Here is a 25,106-nt window from a genome sequence, read left to right as displayed (position 1 = left end):
CCAAGACAACTTTCTGTGGTTTTTTTTTTTAGGGATCTTGATGCCAGAGCAAAGAGCGAGAGATACCGTGCATTGTTCCGACTTCCCAAGGATGAGAAATTAGATGGACACACAGACTGTACTCTTTGGACTCCTTTCAACAAAATGCATATTTTGGGTCAGATGTTTGTTTCCACAAACTACATTTGCTTTACTAGTAAAGAAGAGAACTTGTGCAGCCTTATTATCCCTCTTCGAGAGGTAAATACTTGTATTTTTTAATTTATAGGGCAGGTAATAAAGCAGTGTCTTATTAGATATTTCAGCCTAGCTTTGAACTTTTTTATTTTGGTGGGGTTTTTTTACTATTTTTTGGTTCTTTTTGGAGAAAAGCCTCTTTTCATCCTTTTAATCTCTTGTGAGCATGCCATACTGATGTGTTCTAAGTAATATTTAATGACTGTGTATCTTAGTTCACGATTCATGCTACTAAAGCTCACATGGAATTCTTTCCATCAGTTTTCATAACCCTTCCTCTCTCATCATTTGCATTCTGATTCACAGCCCAATTTTACGTTTTTTGTGTCTCATAGTGGGGAGTGGAGGGTGAAACCTCCTAGATTGGATAAGTGGAAATTCCGTTCAAGAATCTGTCAAATAAGATTTGCTTTTTTCGGATGTAAAATTATTCATAATCCTCAAGTTTTGAGTTGCCTCTTACAGACTGGTAATTGTTTATTCTTGTATGTGGAAAATATTTTGTCTGTATTTTTCAAATTGGTGTGTTTCCCTTTTTAAAGCTGGTTACTTAAAGCAGATTATCAGTAAAAATAGTTTGTTTGATCCAATAAAAAATAATTATGTTGGGGAGTTTTTTTATGGTTGACTTAATTTGTGAGTTAATAGAAAATTGTGGTAAATTGTGGTAAAGCTGATGTAAGCAAGGACAGTTAGGCTTGACTGAAGAACCAGGTAATATTTCATGGCAGTGTTCTCCCCTGCAAATCATTAAGAGTAAAACAAGTACATGTTCAGAAATTTTGAAATACAGCTTCTCAGTAGCTTGTTGCAACTACTTTGGTTATTTGGGATGAGACATTCAATTGTGGTTGCACTGTTTGTCTGAAAATCAAAGGGAATGGCAGTCCTGCAGGTAAAGTGGTGGAGGAGGAGTCAAAGTCTTCGTTTAACAGGACCTCTTTTCCTGAATGCAGATTCAGCAACTGCTTTTGATAGCCACAGTCACAGCAGCATGGGATTCAGGGCAGCTCTAAAGCTTTAAGAGACAGAAGTAGGTGAAGGAATAAGTGCTTCTGTTTGAACAGCTCCAAGTCTCAGCACCAGCAAGGAGAACAGTCAACCAGGGGGGTAGTGACAGTCCTCAGAACATCTGATCAGTACCTTTAGTAATTAAAGGAAAGCTTTCTATCTAATTAAAGCTTTGTGTTAAACCATAAGTCAATTCCAGTGTTCTGTAATATCCTGGAGATGTTTTGACAGATGAGACAAGAAATTATGAAGGGGAAAGATGTTTTTCAGTGGCTGACTGCATTGCTCACTGCACCTTCAGCAGGTGCCCTCCCCAAGACAAAGCACTTCAGATATATGTGTGACTCTATTGAATAGGAAATAAGTGGATATCAGCTCTCATTATAGCAGAGCTATAATTAAGCTTGCTTTAATAATGTCTGTCCTGTGCCTTTAGAACTTGTCTGTATTGTGTGCTGATGGCACTCAAACAGCTTTTAAGTGGAACAGGAAACATTGGGAACCCTTTTTAGCTAACTTTAATATGCTATTAGTGAAGTCCTTTAAGTAAACAAGTAACTAGTAGATTTGTAGTTAACAGAAAAATAAAAGGAGGTGGGGAGAATAGAGAAGTGGTTTAGCCTCTGAGCAGTGCACTCCAGTCTTTAAGTCTTCAAAGAGAATGCATGAAAAATGTTTATCCTGTCCATTAGCTAGAGCTATCAATATTGTAGTATTCATGTCTTACCATTTGATTTCTGTTTTTAAAAGGGTTAAAGGAGCAAAAGTCAAAGTCCTAGCAAAATTAATTGTCCTACTTTCTATTCTGAATGCAGCAAGTCAGTTTTCATTAAGAAAATCAGGGGAGTTTTGATGGAGTATGTATTGAAACCAGTTTTTTGAGGGATTACAGCCTTTATCTTTCAGGCTTTAAGCCCTTTTATGAAAACCATGTTTTCTGGCAAAGGGGTGTCCATAGGGATTTGATATAAGGGTGGAAGGAGCATGGGTTTATTGTACTAAGATGGTTTTTTAGTTGATTAACTAAAGATCTTAAGGTGTAGCAACTGTTTCTTCCTAGGTGACAATAGTGGAAAAGGCAGACAGCTCCAGTGTGCTGCCCAGCCCACTGTCAATCAGCACAAAAAACAGAATGACATTCCTCTTTGCCAACTTGAAAGACAGAGACTTCCTTGTACAGAGGATCTCAGACTTTCTGCAACAAACCACTTCAAAAATATACTTGGACAAAAATATTTCTGGAAGCTATATCAGCTCAGATGATGAGGTATGTGAAGGAACATGAATAATTTACTAGAAGAGGATTTTAACTGGTGTGGGGAGAGGAAACACCTTTAAGATTTTTTGCAAAGCTAACCTTTAGGTACAGAAATGTGACCTTTTTTGTGTTAATGCCTTTGACTTGAAGTGTTAAAATTCGTCACTTAGGATATCTATCCATGTTAAACCTCAGAGAAATCATCATTGCTGAGGAAGAGCTACTCTAATTCTTGCTATCAGATTCTGAAATTACCATGTGTCTTGCTGGAAAGTGTCATAGTTAACTGTTTAATTGAATAGTACTTTTAATATCTATTTACTTGTCCAACTCAAGTGTAATTCTGGAATTTTAATAATTTGAAGAAATTATCAGTTGGCATGAAACTCCTTTTATTCAAGACTTTAGCTGCTAAATCACATCTTTTGATTCTTCTGAAAACAATGTCTGAGCTGAGCAGGTTTGCATGTGCAGTGCTTGTGAACTTTGGAACATTTGACCTAACAGGAAAAAATCAGCCCTTTTCTGAACATCAAATGACCCTATTCTGAACTACCTTCTTAGATATGTGTGCAAAGTAAATAGTTCTTAAAAGTTATAATTAGATACAGTTAGGCACTTTGAATGTCAAGCCTTCTGCTGAATTCCAGCTTTTATGTATGAAATTCAGATCATATAACAACCTCATGAGTTCTGTTAAACCCAGCAAAGTACAGTAATTCAGATATCAAAGTAGAAGGGGCTTTTGTGGTAGATCACACATTCCAAGTCTGTCCTAAGCCATACATTAGTACTCTCCTGAGGACCCCTACCCTGTTTGCCATGTGTGTCTTAAAAGAATTTTTCTGCTTGCTTTGTTATGGTGAGGTATAATTACCGTGTTGTTGTATACCAGAGCATGTATAGTGCTGGAACTTATGCTGTAAATGGATCTAAGCATTCTACCTACTGAATTATAAAAACAAATTAATTGTAAGCATTTACTACAATTTGTAGTATGACTACATGTCTAGATATGCATGACTGACTTGCAATTTCAGGCATTTGGTGTGATCTGCTCCGTGAGATTTTACTGTGATGCAGTTTCAAAGCTGTTTGAGAAGTCAGAAAATTCTTCAAAATACTTTTCTTCCAAATCACAATCTATCAGTCTTATGATGTTGACAGATCAAGGGAGCTGGTTCAATTGCTCAGGGCTACTTAGGGTTAACATTACCCTAGCAATTCTAGTTCTAGAATTTGGTTGTGTTTCAGGAGAGCTGTTGAGAAACTGGAAGCTATTTCATTATTCTCTACTGGTCTAATTTTTGCTGGCTTATGTTTTTGTTAACCGTTAGCATGTATATATTGTAAAGTAAAGTGAAGTAAAAAGTCCAGACTCTGGCTCATCTTTATGCCTGTATTGTGACTGCTTTCTACAGGTGTTTACAAGGTCAAGCAGTTTAATTTCTGCCAGCCCTCACAAAAGCCTGAGCTCTGAGTCGGAGGGAGAGCGACAATTCAACCTCAATGATAATGGTATTCCAACAGCAACTCAAGCTTTAATGACAATGTATCGGCGCAGGTCACCTGAGGAGTTCAACCCTAAGCTGGTAAAATACACCTCTGAGTGCTCCACCTGACTGAAAAGGCTATTTGTTGTAGCGTGCTTTTATACTTTGTAATAGTTTTGGGTTTGTATCCCCTTATTTTCCCCAAATGGTGTACCCCTTTTTGTACCCCCTCCCTCTACCTGTGTAACCGTTTTCCTGTGTTGAGATCGTCCCCAAATCCCCACCCTGGCTCTCTGTCAGTCACTCAGCATCCCATCCCCTCTATCTAGAACTTTCGGTCCAAGTCGTCGAGTGATTAGTCCAAGGCCAGGGGTCAGCCCCCCAAGTATTATTTTATACACTATCCCAAATGTCCATCCCTAAGGCTGCATCCCTGAAGGGTCTTTATTGGCCAGCAAATGTATCTACCCTCGGTTTCCTCCCCCTCTTCAATTGTAACCTTGAGATTCCTTTTGTTTTACTCTGAGCAAGGTGCACACTGAGGTGTGGGGATCCCTGAAGAGCTCCGAATAAACCTTGGACTGCCCCGTGCTGAGAGTCACCTTTTATCCTCTACTGATGGCTCCAGTGTCCCCTCTGCTGCAAAGGCAACCAGCCTGGCTGCCCTCAGTACCCTCGGGGCACCAGAGAGTGTCCCCTGCTGTCAGTCCCTTCAGGGCTGACCCCGTTTTGTCTCCTGAGAGGCACCCAGAGAGACAGAGACAGCTATTTAATTATGTTTGCATTAAAACCCATGTTGCTGATCCAGAAGAATTTCATTCTGCCAAACAGTTAAGAAGAGGAAGTATTTTTTGTAGAAAAAAATTGTTGTTGTTTCACCAGTACAAATAACTTCACTACATAAAAGAAAAGTTGGATGTAATTCAAGGAGAGGTTGTATTCCTGCTCTTAAATATAACTGTTTCTCTTAGCAGCAAGGTCTTCTGGCATAGAAACTAGGAAATGGGAGGAGGGAGCCCTTTAAGAAGGTAACTGGACTGTAGCCAAGTTATTTCTTGCTCATTTGGAAGGTTAGGATATTGCAGGCTTTTGAGCATTCAAGATTTTAGTTGAGTTAGAGTGTTAGAAAGAGAAGCTGCATATTTATGCCTGCCTTTCTTTGCTTTTAGGCCAAGGAGTTCCTGAAGGAGCAGGCCTGGAAGATTCACTTTGCTGAATATGGCCAAGGGATCTGTATGTATCGCACAGAGAAAACAAGAGACCTTGTGCTAAAAGGCATTCCAGAAAGCATGAGAGGGGAACTTTGGCTGCTCTTCTCAGGTAGGTTTTCATTTGAATGTGTCTGTGGGGTATAAGCAAAAGCATAAGGGAAGAAGGGATTTCTAAGATGATTAAAGGTGCACATAATAAGTGTCTGAAAATATTTGGGAAAAGTAAGGCTGTGATTGTTAGCGGGCACCAGATAAGTTTAGACAAGATTTCTGTTCAGACCAGCAAATGCCCTTTCTCAAACAGGCTCACATAATTAAGGAAGAGTACATAAAAAGCAGAACATGCACTCGGTAACCAAAAGCCAGTAGTTTAGGGACCTTCTAGATGTTCAGCAACCACCAGCAAGCCTAATTCCCATTTATTTAATAATTTCTGGATCCAGATAAGCTTTTGACATGTTGCACGGAACCATAATCTTTCTTTTTTGTTGATACTAAAAAAAAAAAGCTACCCTAACATTTATTAGGTGCTTCCATTATGTGACAAAATGGTGAGAAAATATTTGTCTGGGGTTTTGTGCCATAAAAGATTCTCTAGGTCTGTGTCCACTTAAAGTTGGTTTTTTTTGAAGTTGAAGAATTGTATTACTAGTTATATGGAAATCAATCCTACCTCAGGCATTTTTCATAACCTATCACCATATGCCTTCTTTAGCTCTACCCTCCCCAAGACAGTTACCACAGGCTAGCTTCTCCACTTATGATATGAGCATGAGGGCCTTTTATCTGATGACCTAATGATGCTTTCAAGTTTCTTTTCTGTTTCTTCCTTGGTCATACGTAGTCATGTACATTTTCTCTTTGCTGCTGGGCACTAGAGAAATGTTTTCAGAAGATAGGCACAGGAATGCAGAGCTCTATTTTGTGTCCTTTTAACAGCTAGTTTGGACTAATTTTCATTGTGTATCTATAACTCATATTTTCTATGTAGATTACCTTGTGCTACTGACACTTGATTTTTGTTTCTGGAGAAGTTGTAAAGTCAGTAGTGAAATCTCTTAGAAACTCTGTGAGCATGTATTGGTATCCCTAAGGCTGAGTGCCCTGCCCGAGATGACAGTGTCATTTTCAGAAGAAGGAATAGAACTCATGAGTTTTTGTCTCTTGCTTTTGGGTGACATGTCATACTCTCTGCATTTACTCTGTTCCCAGGGCAAGTAGCTTCCTCAGAGACAAGTTTTGAGTTATTTAGGATAGCCAAACCCACAGCCAGCTGCAGAGGGAGCTCATGATACCGTGTGACTGCACAGTTGGTTTGTTCTTCACGCCTCCTGTTTTGTTCTGGCTGAGAGGGATTTTAACCTCATTATAAAAATGTCTGTAGAGAAGACAGGAAGGGCTGATAATCACCAAAGCACATGCTTTTAAATTTTTTAATCACCCTTAAAGAAACAATATTTTCATATTTGCTTTCGAAGTTCTTGGTGACACTCGGAATGGAAGGGGAGCAGATTATCATGTTGGAGTACTGTACCTGCTAAACCTTCTGTTTTCTTCTGGTTTTAATACTGTTCTCCTACTCTAGGAGCCATTAATGAAATGACCACACATCCTGGCTATTATGAGGACCTAGTGGAGAAATCGATGGGAAAATACAATCTTGCTACAGAAGAGATAGAGAGGGATCTGCACCGCTCCCTTCCAGAACACCCTGCATTCCAGAATGAGATGGGTATTGCTGCTTTAAGGAGAGTCTTGACAGCTTATGCTTTCAGAAATCCAAACATAGGATATTGTCAGGTAATTTAAATACCCTTCAGTTTCTGGAGTTCCAGTTCTCTCCTTGCAGTCCTGTTTCTTCAGTCATGCACATGAGGGTTTGGCTGTGTGAAGCACACTGAGGTGTGGATGGTGCTGTGAGTTCACACCTCAGTGCTGCAGAGAGGCAGGAATGCAGAGGCCAGAGGGATGTCATGCAAGGACCTGCTCTAACAGCAGTATTAGCAGCAAATGTTGAGGGATATTTTCTGTAAGCATAATTTCTGCTCATAAATCTAGAAACTGGACAGATGATATCAGAGCTGTCTACAGAAAATGACAGTGGACCCTGAAGAAAGGTTATTTTCATATTAACAAAATTACCTCAAAACCAAAACACTTTGTGTTCTGCCTTAAATTTTTATTTATACATCTTATAATGAAATATTATTCAATGTATTAGTTATAACCCTCCAGAACCTCCTTTCCTCTTTCAATGATGCCATGCCATCATTCAAAACAATGAAAAGAAACAAAACCAGAAAATAATAAAAAAAAACCAAGCAAAAAACCCCCAAATACTTTGAAAAAATAAAGCATCCTGGGAGATATCACTGTGAGTCCCAGCCATATATCTGTGGAGTTAATGTTGACCCCAGTGTGTGCTTTTGAGGTTCTTATGCCCATAATTCAAGTCACTGTAGTTTCTGGTCCTAAATCATTCTTTCTTACTATATAATTTTGGTTTATCACATGGGCCTTTTTTTGCCTTCCTACATACTTTTGCAAAGAAGAAACTTAAATTCATTAGTGTTAAGAAGCCTGATTAATATCTGACTGTTAAGGCTTCTAAATGCAACTTGAGTAAGTGCAAGCAGTTCTAATAGATACCATCATCAATTATTTAATAACACATGTGGTACTATGTAATAGCTACAGCATTTTTAAAGGTTATTTAACAGAGGAGCAGCAGAAAGACATTTCAGTTCTGGTCCCTAAAACTGTCACAGTAATTAGTAACCTTGAGATTTGGTTCAGCTACAGTGAGAATTCAGGCACATCACTAGTGCTGTGGGAGGTGTTTTGGCTGCACCAGACCCAGATTCCCCAAGAGCACCTATGGCAGACTGTCAGTAGCAGTATAATGCATGCTTGCAGACCTGTCAGACCTTGATTAGGAAGAAAAATCTTGATTACTTAAAAAAAAATCTGCAACACAAAACAAACCAACCCCCCAAAAAAACCCACCAGAAAGCCCCAGTGAAACAAGAACAACAGAACTAAAGAAAAGCCTTACAATTTACTGTGACTTGAAGCTTTCTTAAGCCTTTCTTTGAGCACTGGGAAAACACTGCTGTTTTTACAAGGAAGTAATTGAACAGTTTGGGATCTGCAGAAAGAGATGTAGCTAATTTCCTAACCACTTTTCTGCTCAGGTACAGTGCTAGATATTGAATAATTATATTTCCTTTTCTTTTAGGCTATGAATATTGTCACTTCAGTGCTCCTCCTTTATGCAAAAGAGGAGGAAGCTTTCTGGCTGCTGGTGGCTCTGTGCGAGCGTATGCTGCCTGACTACTACAACACGAGAGTTGTTGGTATGCTTTGGGGACATTTTTGAAATTAACTGGTGTTATTTGTACTGAAAAACAAATACATGGGTAGATGCATCTGTGTATGTTAGTGATGAGGCCACTTGCTCAGGAGAATAAAGGCAGTTTCCTAAAGAGGCAATTTTATTGTTGATAGTTTATCACCTACCTAGGATCAGATGGCATTCTAAATTGGGGTCAAGCAAAGTAGATTTTTAAGAAAAGATGGGAGGCTAAAATTTGAGTTTTAAATGATCCATTTAGCCGATTAAGGTAATGTGGAAACAGGAGCTTTGGCAGTTTGCAGTAGAAGTCTTTGTGCCTGTACCTCTGATGTGAAAGGGCACAAGTATCAGAATGCTATTGTTGTCAGATGAGCTTCCTTGTGTATGTCGAAGAGAGTGACTTCAGTTTATCATGGAATCTGTTTGTACTGTATCTCACAAATACTTGAGATACTCAGCCTTAGAAATTATTCTTCCTGGCCTGGTTAAAACACTGATGTTGTGGCATGGGAATGTACAATGCTGGGTTCTCTTGAAGTAAAACTAAACCCTCACAGTCACCCTGGCCTCATTCAGCAGGTGGTGCTGAGGTGTTACTCCAATTAGTGATGGTAATATCAAGCCACTATTTAACTTCTGCTAGTGCTAGACCAAATTACTCAATTTTTATTTATTATGGAGTGTATAATTAAAAAAGGAAAAAAATTATTACAGTTCAATTTGTATCTATAGCTCAGTAGTGTGATGGAGTCTGTTACTCATTTGAAAGTGAGAAAATATGCATAAGCACCATGCAAAATATTCTTAGGTTTTTTATTTATATACATTAAATATATAGATTTTTTTCCTCCCCTAAATGGCAATGTATCTGTTGCTCCTGAATTAATTTGACCTTACTTATCTTCAACAGGAGCATTGGTGGATCAGGGTGTCTTTGAAGAGTTGGCTCGTGACTACATTCCACAGCTTTATGACTGCATGCAGGATTTGGGTGTAATCTCCACCATCTCCCTGTCCTGGTTCCTCACTCTTTTCCTCAGTGTAATGCCATTTGAAAGTGCAGTGGTAGTTGTGGATTGTTTCTTCTGTGAAGGAATAAAGGTGATATTTCAGTTAGCACTCGCTGTCCTCGAAGCTAATGTAGACAAGTTGCTTAACTGTAAAGATGATGGAGAAGCCATGACAGTCTTGGGAAGGTATTTATTACAGAAAATTAAGTATCTCTGTGTTTGTGGTTTTGGGTTTTTAGTTTTTTTTTTTTTTTGTCTGCTTTTCTGATTTGTATTCTATGTTGAAATACTAAATTTAAACCAGTACCATATATGTAAATCTTTTACATATTTGTCGTCTCCTTTCATTCACATAAGGTACTCCTTATATTATTTTAAAATAATGCTAAGTGACCAACAAGATACGAATTCTTCTTTCAAGACATTCAAATAAACTTCCCAAACCTAGTTATAGAAATTTAAATTGATTTGTTATCTTAGTGGATTACATGAGTTTTGTTACTTCAGCCTGCTACCTTTTAAATGTTAAGAAAAAGCCTTGATGTTAAGGAAAATTATTTTGGGAATAGACTAAGTTGGACTCAGAAGAATTAGGTAGGATCTTGAACAAACAGATTTCAGTGGCTTGGATCATTTCATCAGAGCTAGTGCAGCTGTGTGTTACCTCTGATTTTCTTGAGCTTGGTAGCGATGTTTAGTTTTCAGGATGCTTCTGGAACTTTGGAATTTTTTCATAATAAATTTCAGTAGTATAACCTTAACTATTCCTAGAAAACAGCTCAATCACTTTTACGTGTAATAATCAATATGTAACCTGTATGCTGCTAACCCTCAGGAGGCATACAAATTTATCTTGGGTTTCTCCTGTCTTTTTTTTTCCCCCTACCAGATATTTGGACAGCGTAACCAATAAGGACAGCACTCTTCCTCCCATTCCTCATCTTCACTCCCTGCTCAGTGATGATGTAGAGCCTTATCCTGAGGTGGATATCTTCAGGCTAATCAGGTCTTCCTATGAGGTAGGATAAGATTTCTTAACAGGAATTTGCCAACTAACACAACTGCTGCTTCACAGAGGAATTTAGTACTCTAGTTTGGCTTTGCTTGAAACAGAAAGAACACAAAAGAAATGCAGACTCATCTGAGAAGCCTGAAATGGAGCAAAGAAGAGGAGTTAGACTTTCTTCTTCTTTTAACCAAGACTTTTAACTGGAGCTGTTTTCATAGAGAAGTCTGAGGCCTCAAAGGAAAGCAGCCCACAACCAAAAAGTGATTTACAAACCAAAGGCTGAACTTTTAATTTGAAAGGAGTTAATTCTCATTTAAGCTTTTTTGTGCTTTTCCAAACTGAAATAGTAGTGAAATCTGTATGATTTCAGAAGACTTTTCTATTATCACTGAAACTTTGTTTCTTTTGCCTTTCATTTTCTTAAAAGTGCTGATTGTGACCATGGGCCACTATATTCTATCACCAAAGCTAAAAAAAATTCAAGTGAAAGGAGCTGGTAATAACCAATATCTATTAAAGGACAGGACAAAGCCTGCAAAACCAACTAAAATCTGCAGACTGGTTTAATTGTCCTTAAATTTAAAAAAAAAAGCCATCAGTTAAAATATCTCTGATGGTTACACTGACATACCCATATTTTATAAAAATTAAGGAAAAACTGTAAAGATTTTTTCTCTTTAATTTTCATTATTCCCTTCTATTGACATGGAGTTGATTTATACTTAGCAATATCACAGCTTTCTCAAAAGCACTTCCTATGCCCCTAAACCCCCCTTGCTTTAACATACCACATTTAATAAGTAGGCAGTCCTTAGTGTATCAGGGTGGATGGATGTTTGCTGGATGTCAGAATGGCCAGGAAGGTGTTTATGTGAAGTTGTGTTTCCCATGCATTTTGCCATTTTCCTCATTGTGAAGATTGCTTGCATTGGCTTAACTGCTCTAAAATGAATAATCTGACTTCGTGCAGAGCTAGTTTGTGTTTCTGGGGCTTTGGCAGCCCAGAACCTTGTATGTCCTTGGTAAATAACCAACTGCACTTCAGTATAATTAGGCAAAACAAGTACCATGGGGATTGAGGAACCATGAGGAAAGCAGGAGCTGGTTGGAAAGAGAGCATTCGTTTCAAGAAAGTTGCTGTTAATTAATTTATTTTCAAAAACCCTAACAATTCTTTAGTAAACTATTCAGATTCAAAAACTTTAGGGGACCTGTTACACCTGTGATGTTTCTTGATTAGTTATGTGCACTCAGGGCTGGGAATTCACTGATAGTTTTGTTACAGCTACAAAGAATGAAATATAAACTAAATTAGCATATTTTTGTTAATTTTTAGAACTTAAACTGCTAAGAGTGCTTGCTGGGTGACTATCTATCCTTAATCTTGTAGACATTTATAATTTAAAAATAATAGGAAGACCTACAGCTGAAGAAAACATGGGTTTTTTTGGGACCTTTGCCTTCCCTCAAGCATACACACACAATCTCCAAGGAGAGGGGAAAACCTTGTCTCTTCCAGATTGTCCTGTGATATTTGTAATGGAAATGTGATGAGTCTGAGAACTTGATGGCACTGGCCAAGTCACAATATATGAATTGTTTTATGAACACCTGCTTTCCATCATGCTCTGACACTGTCCAGCTCCTAGGTAATCCTGTCAGATGCATATATGAGAAGTCTGCAGTGAAAGTTGAAAGGATGCAGAATTGCTTGGTAAATAAGTGATTAGGACCCTCTCTGCAATGATATTGAGCAGACTTTCTACTTTCAAAGAACAAATTATCTTAAAAAAAGAGGATATACATAACAAGTGTGTTTTATACTGCCAGTACTTTCTTAATTTACTGAAAATAGTTTTCAGTAAGAAATCTCTTATCCTTTCACTCAATTTGTATGTAATTCAGAAGCCATAGATCCTGGTGTCATAATACGTATAGTAGGAGTGACTGAAATAATGCATAATAACTGCAGTTTTAAAAGTCTGTGCATAACTCCCTAGCTGTCTGTGGAGTGTAGACTCATGATCAGAGCTGTTACATGTTTAACTCATTAATTTGTCTGTTAGCTAGTTAGGGGAAAAAATGGCTTTCAAGATTTCAGCTGTATGTACAGTGGTATCTGGATGTTGGCCATATTAACTAAAGAGCTGACAAGGTCTGTGCTGTGGAAAGGTTTGATACAGTTTTGACCTTGAACAGGTGACATCCTTCCAACAACTCCTTGCACAGTTTGAAACTTAGCATGGCCAAAGGACCATTCCCAGAAGGTAATCATCTGCAACCTTGCTTTTTTGTAGACTATGTGAGCTTTAGTTTTAGGGATGTGAACAGACCTTCTTATTTGGCCCTCCAGACCAGTGAATAAACTGATTACTGGAATAGGTGTGGCCTCAAGAGTTACAAAAGATCTGTCTTTTCAAGGTTTTGTGACCTCTGTGATACCTGATATTCATGAATGTTTACCTACATTCCATTTTTGTCAAGACTTCTTTATTTGCAACATGCTCACAAGTACATGAAGGATCTTTTTACTCCCTAGGTACATGGTAAAGGTGAACACCTTTATAGATAAATGCATTTAGCATTAATTTCATTTTACAAGGATGTGCCAGCCCATGCACATATGCCTGCTCATGTAGATGCACTTGCACTGGAAATATAAATCCATCTTGTATGAAAGTGTCCTGCCACCCCTTTATGCTTTACATGTGGTGTAGCTGTTGTCTGGGCTTGTTGTTCCTGCTGATCATCTGTGCATTCCTAAGTGTGTGGATTTTGGATGGCAAGAAACTTCTGCTCATAATGCTTCTACAAAAATGAATCTTAGGGATAAGGCATTCCTCTGCATATGAAAATATGGAATATTATTCCTAATAGGTTTTCCCCCATGATGCTTTTGTAGTATGTGCAGGAGCTCCCTGACACTGTTATGTGCATTATGGAAAAAACTTCTGAAAATAAGACTTGGGTAATAAAGAGAATGTTTTCCTAGTGGAAATTGCATTCTTGCTACTTTGTTTCAGATGCTCAGAATGTAAGGACTGCTGTACTGTCTCAGCCATTAGAGATCCAGTTAGTTTAATCTTCTCTTTCTGTTGTGATTATGAGACATTCCAGGACAAGCTGAAATGTTACTCTGCAGGAGGACTTACGAAACAATCTATTCACAGAGATTTGCCTAGCAAGAAGTTTGTATGTACTGAGATGACAGTTTGAAATGAGAGAGTTTGAAATTGAATAAAGACCTTTCAAATTAAAATAAGTTATTGGAAAAAATAAAATCTAGTAATATACTCTTAAAGTCTTTGTAATTTTGTAATGCGTTTGAAAAATGCGTTAAGAGCAGTTTCATTTGTGCTACGTCATGTAATTAAATTAATTTTTCCAATAAATTAAAGGCAAGCTGAATATTTTGAATATTAATACACAGACAATCATGTACTACTTTCTCTCTTTCAAGAAATTTGGAGGTATCCGGGCAGATCTAATTGAACAAATGAGATTCAAACAAAGACTGAAAGTCATCCAAACCCTCGAAGATACTACAAAGCGCAATGTGGTCAGTACTGAAATAATGTTCTTTGCACATAATAAGTTCAGTTAGTTTCTGAAGTTTAACTTCACTTTTCAGTGAAACATGGATTTCAAATCTGTAATTGTTAATGTTGTGTTTCAAAAGGTACGAACTATTGTGACAGAGACTTCTTTCACTATCGATGAACTGGAGGAACTATATGCGCTTTTCAAGGTAAAGCTAAGTGGAGATAAGATCATGTGCCTCCAGCAAGTGTAAATGTTCATTTTTGATGGGGGACTCTGTCTTTGCTAAGCACCAAGTCAAGTCTGTCAGTTATTATTGGGTATCTTGATACAAACTTCAATTAGCTGCTGTATTATTGATATACAAAAATTCCTAAACTCAATCAGTTTTTAAGACATTGGGAAGGGTTTAGGTCACTTATTGATGTGTCCATGGAAAAAAAAAATATACTGGTAAAAAAATAAAGTGAAAAATTAGATACCTGCTTTTGATCAGTCATTAGAAACTAAACATATGTGTCTCTCTACCTGACCCAAGTTTTGGAATTTATCATAATTATTCTATTATCTCAGACAGTTAATACTTTTGTACAGCAGTAGGTGAATTTTGCTATTGTTAATGCTTTAATGCATTAAATGGGAATTTAATGCCACATAGTGATGTGTCTTTATAAGTTGGTTGTACAGAAGTACCATTAGGTCCACAAATATAAAGGTGAGCATTTAAATGTGTTAGGTTCACCTTCATGCACAATGTCTTAAATTACTTTCTTCCTCTGCTTCGTTATAACATGAGATTTTTTTTAATATTATGAAGAATTTATATCCTCTTAATTTCCCATCTGTAACAAGAAGTCCAAGTTGTCCAAATCCTGCAGTGCCTTCTTTCAGAAAGTCTTCCATGAAATCAGTGAGACGAAGTCAGACAGTCTTCCCTGGTTAATCACTGTGCAGTGCTGGGATCTTTTTCTCTAAGCTTCTGAATAGTTTTGAATTAGATTCTGGCAAAATCAACTCTAGAACCTCCACTGACTTCAATAAGACTGAAAGAACAGTACATTAGTCACTATTTTTGAGAATCTACAAAAATATTTAAAATAAACAGCTATTTTCATATGATTAAAGATTAAATAAAGATTTCATGAGCCTTCTGACTTGACTGCATGATGAGGGTGCAGAGGGGGACTAAGCAAAACAAGCCTGTGAAGTCACAGCTCTGGCCAAAACAGGTATTTCATGTTTCATCTGCTTGAAAGGCAGAAAAGGTTTTGCTTCATCTTCTTTTTGCTTTTCTGTTTTGTTTTGTTGTTTGTTTGTTTGTTTTTAATCGAGGGATGCTTTTTTGTGCTGATTAGAGGAGGAACCCTTTTCAGAAGTGGAAGGGCTGGATAAATTGAAATGCATCTGTTAACTTGCATTGCTTTAAGAATGCATGTGGAAGAGTTGTTTGGAATTGTTTTTATCATGGAGAGCAGTTTGTAGAGGAATTGTTTGTAGAGGTGCTGACAACCTTATGGTGTTTACCTTCTGTTTAGGCAGAACACCTGACGAGCTGCTACTGGGGAGGAAACAGCAATGCCACGGAGCGGCACGACCCCAGCCTGCCGTACCTGGAGCAGTACCGCATCGACTTCGAGCAGTTCAAGGGCATGTTTGCCCTCCTCTTCCCCTGGGCCTGTGGGACTCACTCAGATACGTTGGCTGCCCGCTTGTTCAGGCTTCTGGATGAAAATGGAGATCTGCTCATCAACTTCCGTGAATTCGTCTCTGGACTAAGTAAGGAGGATCCACAGCACTTTCAATCCAACACGACAAACCAGTTTGTTTCTGTTCAGCTCATTTTATCATCCTGTGACAGTGGTTCCCTCAGATCTTAGTAGGTGAATCTACATTAGCCAGTGGTGTATCACACTGGGAAAAGGAATACACATGAGCAGATCCGTTAGGATCTGAGGATTTCACTGACTGCTAACTCTCAACACAAAAACTTAATTGCACAGGTGCTTAATGGTGTATTTCCCCTAGGCATAGTTAGATTGTGAGGTACTACCTCTCTTGCTTCGGAGGTCAGTAACCAAAACTGCAGAGAACAGTTTGGAAGTCCCCTGAAAAGGAGAAGGTGGAGGTGCAGGTCAGAGAGGGAAACTGAATGTTTTTAGTCTTGAAGAAGCAAGATTTCAGGACATGAAAGTCAACATTGCGAGCCCCAGGATTAACATGAGGAAGCAAAGATGAGGCAGGAGCTGGCCACTCCTTTTTTAAATATAGCAAGAGTTGTTTGCTGTAAGTGACCAACATCTCACCATCTACCATGTGTCATTTCATGGTAGTGTGGAATTTCCACCAGCTCTATATTTTGATTCTTTCTGAGAGTGAAAAGGTTTCCCTGTCTGGTTTTCAGCAGCTCTTTGTTAACAGGATGTTTAAGCATTAGAGCTCCAAATGCAGCCTTGCATTAAAACCTCTGTACAGAAGTAGTAGCACCTGTTCTCTTGTAAGTGCAAAAATAGCTGTGACAGTAAAACTGGATGCACACCTCCCCTTCACACCACCCAAAAAATCCCAGTGCTTTCTGTGATGCAGTGATTTGTATTTGAGGTACTGTTCCAGGTAACACTCTGGGGCCTTTTGAGGACCCAGGAATTAATTACTCTTCCAGTTTACAGGATGCTGTTAGTAACAGTCAACCAGCTATTAATTGAGACAGCAAGTTTTGAAACCAATAATGAGTAATAAGAACAAGGGCCAGTATTGGGCACTGTGAACAGAAATGAATGTAAAATGCATAAATGTGGCTATAAGCCAGCATGACTGAACTAAAATCTTCAATGGGCAAAACAATCAAAAATACTCACTCTGAAATCTCATATTTTTCAGAAACTAAGCCCACTGTGGTGTAATTTGAAAGCCTTCTTTTTTTTTTCCCCCTCACTGACACCTTTTTTAGTTGAGAAGCACATGAGTGGTAGGAAGGTCAGCGTGATCAACAAAAAAACAATGGACCTGTTTGAGCATATTTCACCATGCCCCAGGACTTATAATCATTCAACTTCTTTTTCATTGTCCCTACAACAAATAGCTCAAGGACCTCCTACTTCAGGTGCCTGTAGGGCCTCAGCTGAGCAAAGATGGAATAACCTGGTGTATTCTTTATGTTTACTCTGTGCCCTGTTACAATAATATAGTCCAAACATAGGAGTTGTTTGCCCAATGAGTTGTGCTGCTCAGAAGAGGTTTTCAGCCTTGGTTAGGAGCTCTTCAAGTTATTCACTCTTGACAAAGCTCCTGTGCACTCCTGTAACACACTGGATTATAGCATGACAGCTGTTGACTGCACATCCAAGTAAGCCACAGAGATCTCTACAGGGATTCCAAGTGGCCTTCTGCCTCCCGTCGTGTTTCTGCGATACTCCCTTCTCAGGGCACACAGCTCCCCACTTCTCCAGTGGCTGCTGCTGACTGCAGTACTTGTCACAGCCTCCTGTCAAAGTCAGCACCATGAAAGCTGTGTCTTGCAAGGACTACTTGAGTGTAATTTTTTTTGCTTTTTGGTTTTGAAAACAGGGTTTTTTTCAACCACAGAATGCAGGAGGATATTCAAAATGCAGAGTGGTAACCTCACCACTTCTCCAAGCCTTTCAGAGGCAGGATCACCTCCCCTGACCTGCTGGCAATGCTTTTCCTAATTTTGAGCAAAAAGGAAAAGGCAAGCATTCTAAGGAAGGAAAAGTGTGCATCAGGAGGCACATACAGATTTATCTCAAATTGTAGCTATGGAGCTTTTTCAGTTCTCTTCAAGTCTGAGGACAGAGAGAGCAACAAGCCTACACATGTCACCCTGTGCCCTGAATCATGTTTTGCAGTTCCCTGTTGATGGAGGATGCAGAAGTGCAGCCCATTCTGTCCTTTGGTTGTGTCATGTTGCTTTTACCAGAAGAGAATACATAATCTGCATGGTGTGATACACCAGATGGGAACATAACGAGGTTTTGTGCTTAAAAAGGACCATGTTGAAAGCAAAATGGCTAATGTAGATGTGCTTAACTTTTTTTTTGGCCTAACATCTGTATTTATTGGAGTGTTAAGCTTTACAAGAGACTGTGGTTGTTAGTAGTTGCTACACCTCGCTGTAGTTTGCATAGCAGAGGTATGCTGACATGGTCACCTATAAGGTAAAATAAATCTCTGCACAATCTAATTAATTCATTTTTTATGGATGACATGTCACAACAAGTGAGATTTATGAAAAAGTCTGATCATCAGTTATTTGATTACTTCAAAATTAACTACTGTCCATTTAATTAATTGGAAGGGGGGGCTTCAGTAGACCTCTTGGATTTCATACAGCTAATTCTAGTGTAGTCCAGAAATAAATAGAGGTTGATGTGGAAAAATCACTAGAAAGTATTGCCTGAACATCAGTTTAGCCCATGACTAAGTTATGATAAATGCTGTTTATTTGAATTTATCTCTTTTTTTTTTGTAAATATCTTATTGCTCCGAGACATGTGATGTTGTTATTAGATCCTCAGATCAGAAAGTTTGAAGTCCACACAAAAAAGGTATTGTTAAGTTCCAGCTGAAGGCCTTTCTGAGTGATAATGCCAAAACCCTAGACAGTTTTATGAAATAGGCATTTAAGAAAGGACCCAAGATTGAAGTACAAAATTCAGGGTAGATTTGTCTGTGTTCTCTTACTGTTTTTACTGTATGATCTTAGAAGTCCAGTGACTGCCTCATGATCTTGAGCTTTAAAGGGGTCCAGTACTTCCCAGAGTGAATGTAGCAGCTGTTACTGTGGCAATAACAAATAAAATGGCATAGAATGCTGAACAGTAATGTACTGCATGTAATGTTGTTTAGGTGCAGCATGCCATGGAGATCTTACAGAGAAGCTGAAGCTACTGTATAAAATGCATGTTTTGCCTGGTAAGTGAATGATGTTAAAATAGCTCTTGTTTTGTTGAGAACAGGAATTTGGAGCAGAGTTGTTTTTTACTGGCTTTCCCAATTAAAAATTAATTTGTGGGAACGTAGTTGTTTATGCAGCAGTAAAATAAGGAAGCTTTCACTCTAACCAGACAGATTGGGAAAGTCTGAAAGCACCCTCACAGCCCTCAATTGCTCCCTCCACATATAAATGTCTCTTGCCTGTTACAGCTGGGGTTGGTGATATCCTCCAGGCACAAATCCAGTGTTCTTCAACATATGTTACCATGATGCACTCTATTTAAGGGTTCCAAAATTAAGCTAGTTTGAAATGTTCCTGCATGTCCTGGATCCATATTTCTGTCCCCAGGCTTTCTTCTTGGTTTCCCCTCTGGGCTGACACAACTGTTTGTAGAGGGAAGCTCCAGGTTGTTTCTTAGATGTGTTTTCCAGGGAGCTGTACAATCCTGGACTCAGCTAAGAAAGAGAAGCAGTTCAGGGTGGAGAGGGGATGAAAACAGTTCTGAAAATTCTGTACTGGAACTGTGTCCTGTCTGGCTGGTCATGCACATGCCATAAAGAATCTACTGCTGTCCTTACTGAACATGCACTTTAAGAACATTGCTACTGCTTGGGTAGTTTAATTCTTGTGGACATCTACGTGCTGTGGTAAACATATCTAAAAACTTTGAGAGGACATTCACCTTTCCATGCTTTGAACATGGCTGATTGCTCCCAGGTGGTTTTGCTTGGAGGTAGGCCTGAGGGATTCAGTAATTTAAATGGGAAAAAATACTTCAAATACTTTCTAAAAATACTTAAAATATAAAAAGAAATTGAACTATTACAAGAAATATGTGTTTTTAAGAATGCAGCTTCTCACATTTGGGGACTGGCAAGCTCATTCCAAATGATGACAGAGTGTTTCCAGGTAGGAAAGAGAGCAAACCCTGCTTAGCACACACTGAGCTGTATAGAAGAAAGTAATGGAAGCAGGCATGGGAAGCCAGCCTCTGGAAGCAAACAGGTCCTTGTGAGACAGTATTGGATGTTGGGAAGGAGACAATTCAGTTCCAGTAGTTCATCTCCTATAAGTTAAAAAGAGATGATTCCTAGCCCATCACACCCTCATACTTTTACTTTTAGAAATCGACATTCTTAAATGTATTAATGGAAATACCTTTCAGTTTTTAATTAAAGGATGAAATTTTTAATGAAAGAATCTTACTGTGTTGCTTAGATCCATCCCCTGAGCAAGAAGAGCCAGACTCTGCTTTTGAAGCTACTCAGTACTTTTTTGAGGACATCACACCAGACTGTACACATGGTAGGCATCTTTTGTCTCGGGCATGAGAAGATGAGGTGATGCATTTCAATCAACATGTCTTTTTAGGGAGCTACTTTTTAATTGGATTAAACTTTAAAAACCAAGAGCAAAAGATACATCAAAATGTAGTTCAATGGTTTGAAATCTTATGTGCCCTTTCTTGTGATACTTCCTGTTTCTTGTGATACTTGATGTGAAGTTTCTTTTTGATTCAAGAAAAATATAACCCATCCTTCAGTTTATAAGTGGGAGGAAAGTTGTTTGAAAATACAGGTAGGAGTTAAGAGTCTAGAAATGGCAATTTCAGTTCCTGAGAGGCAAAAGAGGATGCATTAGCATAATCACCAAACCTGTATCATGCTAGGAGGTGTGTTGTGTTAGCACGGATTAATCATTGTACTACAGGGACAAAACCTAAGGGTGTCCCAGCCTAATAGTGATATTATAAATTAAATGGAATTTGTTGGCAGGCTTAAGGGTAAGCAGAACCATAATTTATTCCTGTAATTTTTACTCTGCTTTTTTTGCAGAGTTTGTAAATATTTGTGAACATTTTGTTGTTTTGCATGAAAACAATGTGTGTATCTAAACCCACACTGATCTCTCTCTCCCCCTGCCCCTCCGCTCCCTAGTTGTTGGCCTAGACAGCAGGAACAAACATGGAGTAGATGATGGGTTTGTTACAGTGAGTCTGAAAACAGACAAAGGTATGCTTGGTGTCTCCTTGTGAGTTACATCTTTCATTTCATGTATAGATGCTCCTTTTGAAAATGGGGAATAAAGGTAATAATTTGAGGTTTCTTCATGGACTTTTTCCTCCATCTCTGGGTAATTTGTTGGCAATAGGCAAGAGGAGCTCACAAGAGAATCGAAATTACCTGAGAATGTGGAGCCAAGAGAATAAATCCAAAGCAAAAAACACAAAGGACTTACCCAAGCTGAATCAGGTACTTCTGCTGCCACTTACTTTTCATTAAATTTAAACTTTCTTCACATATCTATAAATATTAAATGTCTTAACACTGAACAAAGGTTTTATTTTGAGCAGATACATTTTTACCATATTAGCAGTCAGCTGATTGCAGAAGTTTATTGTTTACAAAATACTTTAACTGGCATTCAGCTCCCAAAACATCCCAAAAATGAGATACACACATATAGCAATGGTAAAACATATTATTTTGATCTCTAGACAAAGGATGTGACTCTGAATATCACCGGCCAGCTCTTAATGTCAAGAAGCATAATCTGAAAGTAGTATTTTATGTTTTGTAATTTGTATTGATGGTCTCATTCCTCTCAGATGCACAGCTGCTGAGGAGATCCACTGGGATAGCTGTTTCTTCCAGAGCATGTAGGGAAGGTTTATTTCCTGTAGAACGGTGATTCTTACTTAAGAATTGCCCTCAGCAAATCTTCCCATCTAATTTATCAATTTGAATTTCAAAAGACTCTTGTATCCAACCAAGTTACTTCTCTCAGCTAAGGAGTGTTGCAGGTCTTCATTTTTCATTACTTCTCATCAGTTTTAGTAAACCCTTAGTTATACTTAGCATCGTTCCTACAAGAAAATCCATCAAAATGAATGCAAATTGTCTCACTGCTCACCCTCCATTGCCCTCCGGTGGCTGCAGAGAAATGTATTTGTGATATGTTGGACAAAATATCCAATAATTTATTCTAAATACCTTTGAGAAATGCAACATATCTGACTGCCCATAGAAAATGCTTCCTAGACTGCACCTGGATTATTTCAAATTTCACTTTAGTCACATAAACTCTTGTGTCCTGCCTCAATCCCAGACTTTTAAAACTGGTTTGAAAGATGTCAGGATGATTTTTTCTACTCTTGTTAATGTTCCTTCCCCCTGTGTTTAGGGGCAGTTCATTGAGCTGTGCAAGACAATGTACAACATGTTCAGCGAAGACCCCAATGAGCAGGATCTGTACCATGCTACTGCTGCCGTGACCAGTTTGCTGCTGGAGATCGGGGAGGTCGGGAAGCTCTTCAGCATGCAGCCCCCCAGTGACACAGACAGCAGCAACAACTGCAGCAAAGCCATTCAGAGCGAGCTGTTCCTGAAGAAGGAGCACCACCAGTACCCCCTGGAACAGCACAAGGCGTTCCGGGGCAGCCTCGGGGCCAGCGAGGAGGAGGCCGCGGGCACCGACAGTGCCCTGGGCATGCAGATGGAAGACATTAAGCTGGAAGACTCCTCTCCCAGGGACAATGGAGCCTGTTCTTCCATGCTCATTTCTGATGATGACACGAAGGACGACAGCTCCATGTCCTCCTACTCGGTGCTGAGTGCGGGCTCACACGAGGAGGAGAAGCTGCACTGCGAGGACATCGGGGAAGACACGGTTCTGGTGAGGAGCAGCCACACCCCTGCCCTCCGCAGGAGCACGAGCATCGACAGGGACTGGGCCATCACCTTTGAACAGTTTTTAGCCTCCCTTTTGACTGAGCCAGCGCTGGTTAGGTACTTTGACAAGCCTGTGTCCATGATGGCTAGGATTACTAATGCTAAAAACATCAGGATGAGGGGTAAACCAATAACCTCGGCCAGTGACTATGAAATCTCTACTATGTCGGGATAAATGGCAGTCGGGTTTTTTATTTAATTTTTTCTTTTTATTCTCTATTTATGAGTACCTGGCAGAGGCCCTGGTATTTTCAAAACATAGTTGTTTTCACTAATGTGAAAATGTTGGGGTGCAAACATAACTATCTTCAAGTATAATCACTCTTTCTGTGGGAAATGTTACACATGCAAATTTTATTCAAAATACAGAAAAAAAATGCTTGTCAGTGAAGTGTGTGTATTATTAATATTGCTGTCAGTGTATAACGGTAAAGATTAGTTATTAATTTCTAAATGTAAACTTAATGCCAGTATTTATGAGAATTTTTAAAATAGACATATATAGAGATCTGATGCTTGGGGAAAAAAAAAAAGGGCAAAATGGGAAGAACATAAAATTTAAAGGGACACTGTCAACCTGAAAAGGACCTGGGTTGAAAATAAATTCCAGGCAACATCCTTGAAGCATAATTTTATTTAGTATATTTTTTTTCCAAAGAGGCTTTGAGCATATGCTTTGATTTTACTTTTCTGAATATATGAAAGACCACTCCTAACTTCTCTGCCTGAGACTGGTATGCTCAAGTGAAAGTGAGAAGTCCATCCCAACCTAGCTGCCACACATGAAATGTGGATAAATGTGATGGTTTCTGCGTGTTTGCCTTTCCCTGGGGTCAGCAGAGAGAAAACCCTTTCCCAGCTGGGGCCACCAAAGGAAGATCTCCAGCATGACCCTGCCCAGGGCTGTATTCCTAACCAGTGGACTAGGAAGCTTTGCTGGTGTTCTCCAAAGACAGTGTATGCAGGTCCCAGAACAGATTGGTAGAGTCTCTTTTCAAAATTTGAAGTTTGTTTTTAAAAGCTTAGGGGGAAAAAAGTATATATATCTGCTTCTAAGGCTGGATCTACAGCAAATATAGCTTAGTTCTTAAAACTAACCTTTACCACCAACCTATTATATCCTTGTTAGATTAAGAAAATAAAAGTCTGTATTGCATAAGTCTTTATTTACTACAATGTAAAGCAGCAGTAATGAAAAGAAATCTGGAAAATAATGTAACTGAATGTTTAAATCTTACTGAGAACACTGTCACTTTATATGAAATGAACAGTATCCTGTATTGACTTACTGAATAATAGTGTTAAAATGAAAACTGGAGCACCTGCACTTTGAATCCTTGCTTTTTTTATACAGGTATTTGGGATTTTTTTTTTAGGTTTTGTTAGCTTTTTTTTTTTTAATTCATATTTGTTTGTTTCAGGATCATGCCTACATGCCTAATCTTTATTTGCTGTTTTGAGAATATTTTCTGTAGAATACTGTTGATTTTTATACTCCTGTATAATACTGCATCCATGTAACTTGCAGATTTTTTTAACACAAGCTATGTTTAATTCTTTTGTTTTAAAAGAATGCTTTTGAACTGTCAGATTAAGTGGTTTTTAACCACAAATAGGTAATGTGAACAAATAAAGTACACTCTGCACAGATTTGATTTTTAACTATTAAAGTCATGCTAAGAGGGAAAATGAGGTGGTTGTGCTTTATTACAGAGACAAATGTTAGTATGTCTACTGTATGAAAAAGCACTGCAGCCTTTCTGCTATGACTGTGGATGGGTTTACACATGTATTAAATAATGATATTAATTGGAAGCCATAATCACCATTTTGAATGCTACTACTTTGTTTTAATTTAAGATGCCAAGGCCAGAGTGGGGGCTTTATTACAATGTCTGGCAGCTGAATAATGGAAGTCTTCAGCACTAAGAATTAACATCCTTAAGTGGACTACTGACCTTTTTAAGTTTGCAGATCCCTAAAATATTTCTCTTTGAAGGTGTCTGTTATGTTAAAGTGAATTTAAACCTATCAGCAAGTTACACACGCCCCATGGGACACACAGGACACAGCTCCGGAACATTTTCCTTTTAAGAGCTTGTCAGCTTTGCTCCCACCCCACCCACACAGTAGGGGATGCAATAGCTGACAAGAATTATTTTGCTGCTCGGGCTCCTGTAACAAGAAGAGGCATCCACAAGTGGATCTCTGGTGTAACATGAGCCAGTTTACAAGGCTACTTCTTTTTGTTTTGCTCCAGTAGCCTTGTCCTCTTTAAGAGTGGCATTGCTATAGGTAGC

General features: G+C 38.6%; 1 protein-coding gene across 2 annotated transcripts in view; it reads left to right on the top strand.

The window, feature by feature from the left end:
* TBC1D9 (TBC1 domain family member 9) overlaps positions 1–24,456 on the top strand; it is a 48,465-nt gene extending 24,009 nt beyond the window's left edge. The window contains exons 6-21 of one of the 2 annotated variants that reach the window (XM_064416554.1): positions 33–240; positions 2,309–2,515; positions 3,928–4,098; positions 5,169–5,319; positions 6,796–7,010; positions 8,449–8,566; positions 9,476–9,761; positions 10,465–10,594; positions 14,045–14,143; positions 14,264–14,332; positions 15,660–15,900; positions 18,988–19,053; positions 20,294–20,380; positions 21,013–21,087; positions 21,227–21,327; positions 22,259–24,456. In XM_064416554.1, the coding sequence (XP_064272624.1) occupies positions 33–240; positions 2,309–2,515; positions 3,928–4,098; positions 5,169–5,319; positions 6,796–7,010; positions 8,449–8,566; positions 9,476–9,761; positions 10,465–10,594; positions 14,045–14,143; positions 14,264–14,332; positions 15,660–15,900; positions 18,988–19,053; positions 20,294–20,380; positions 21,013–21,087; positions 21,227–21,327; positions 22,259–22,981 (2,947 nt within the window). In that variant the 3' untranslated portion in view covers positions 22,982–24,456. The remainder of the gene's footprint in view (positions 1–32; positions 241–2,308; positions 2,516–3,927; positions 4,099–5,168; positions 5,320–6,795; positions 7,011–8,448; positions 8,567–9,475; positions 9,762–10,464; positions 10,595–14,044; positions 14,144–14,263; positions 14,333–15,659; positions 15,901–18,987; positions 19,054–20,293; positions 20,381–21,012; positions 21,088–21,226; positions 21,328–22,258) is intronic. The other variant, XM_064416555.1, reaches the window with a different exon arrangement.
* Positions 24,457–25,106: the final 650 nt, after the last annotated feature.

This window comes from Passer domesticus, chromosome 4, assembly GCF_036417665.1.
Source record: "Passer domesticus isolate bPasDom1 chromosome 4, bPasDom1.hap1, whole genome shotgun sequence".
Lineage (NCBI taxonomy): Eukaryota > Metazoa > Chordata > Aves > Passeriformes > Passeridae > Passer > Passer domesticus.
This window is presented reverse-complemented; position numbering and strand designations above follow the sequence as displayed.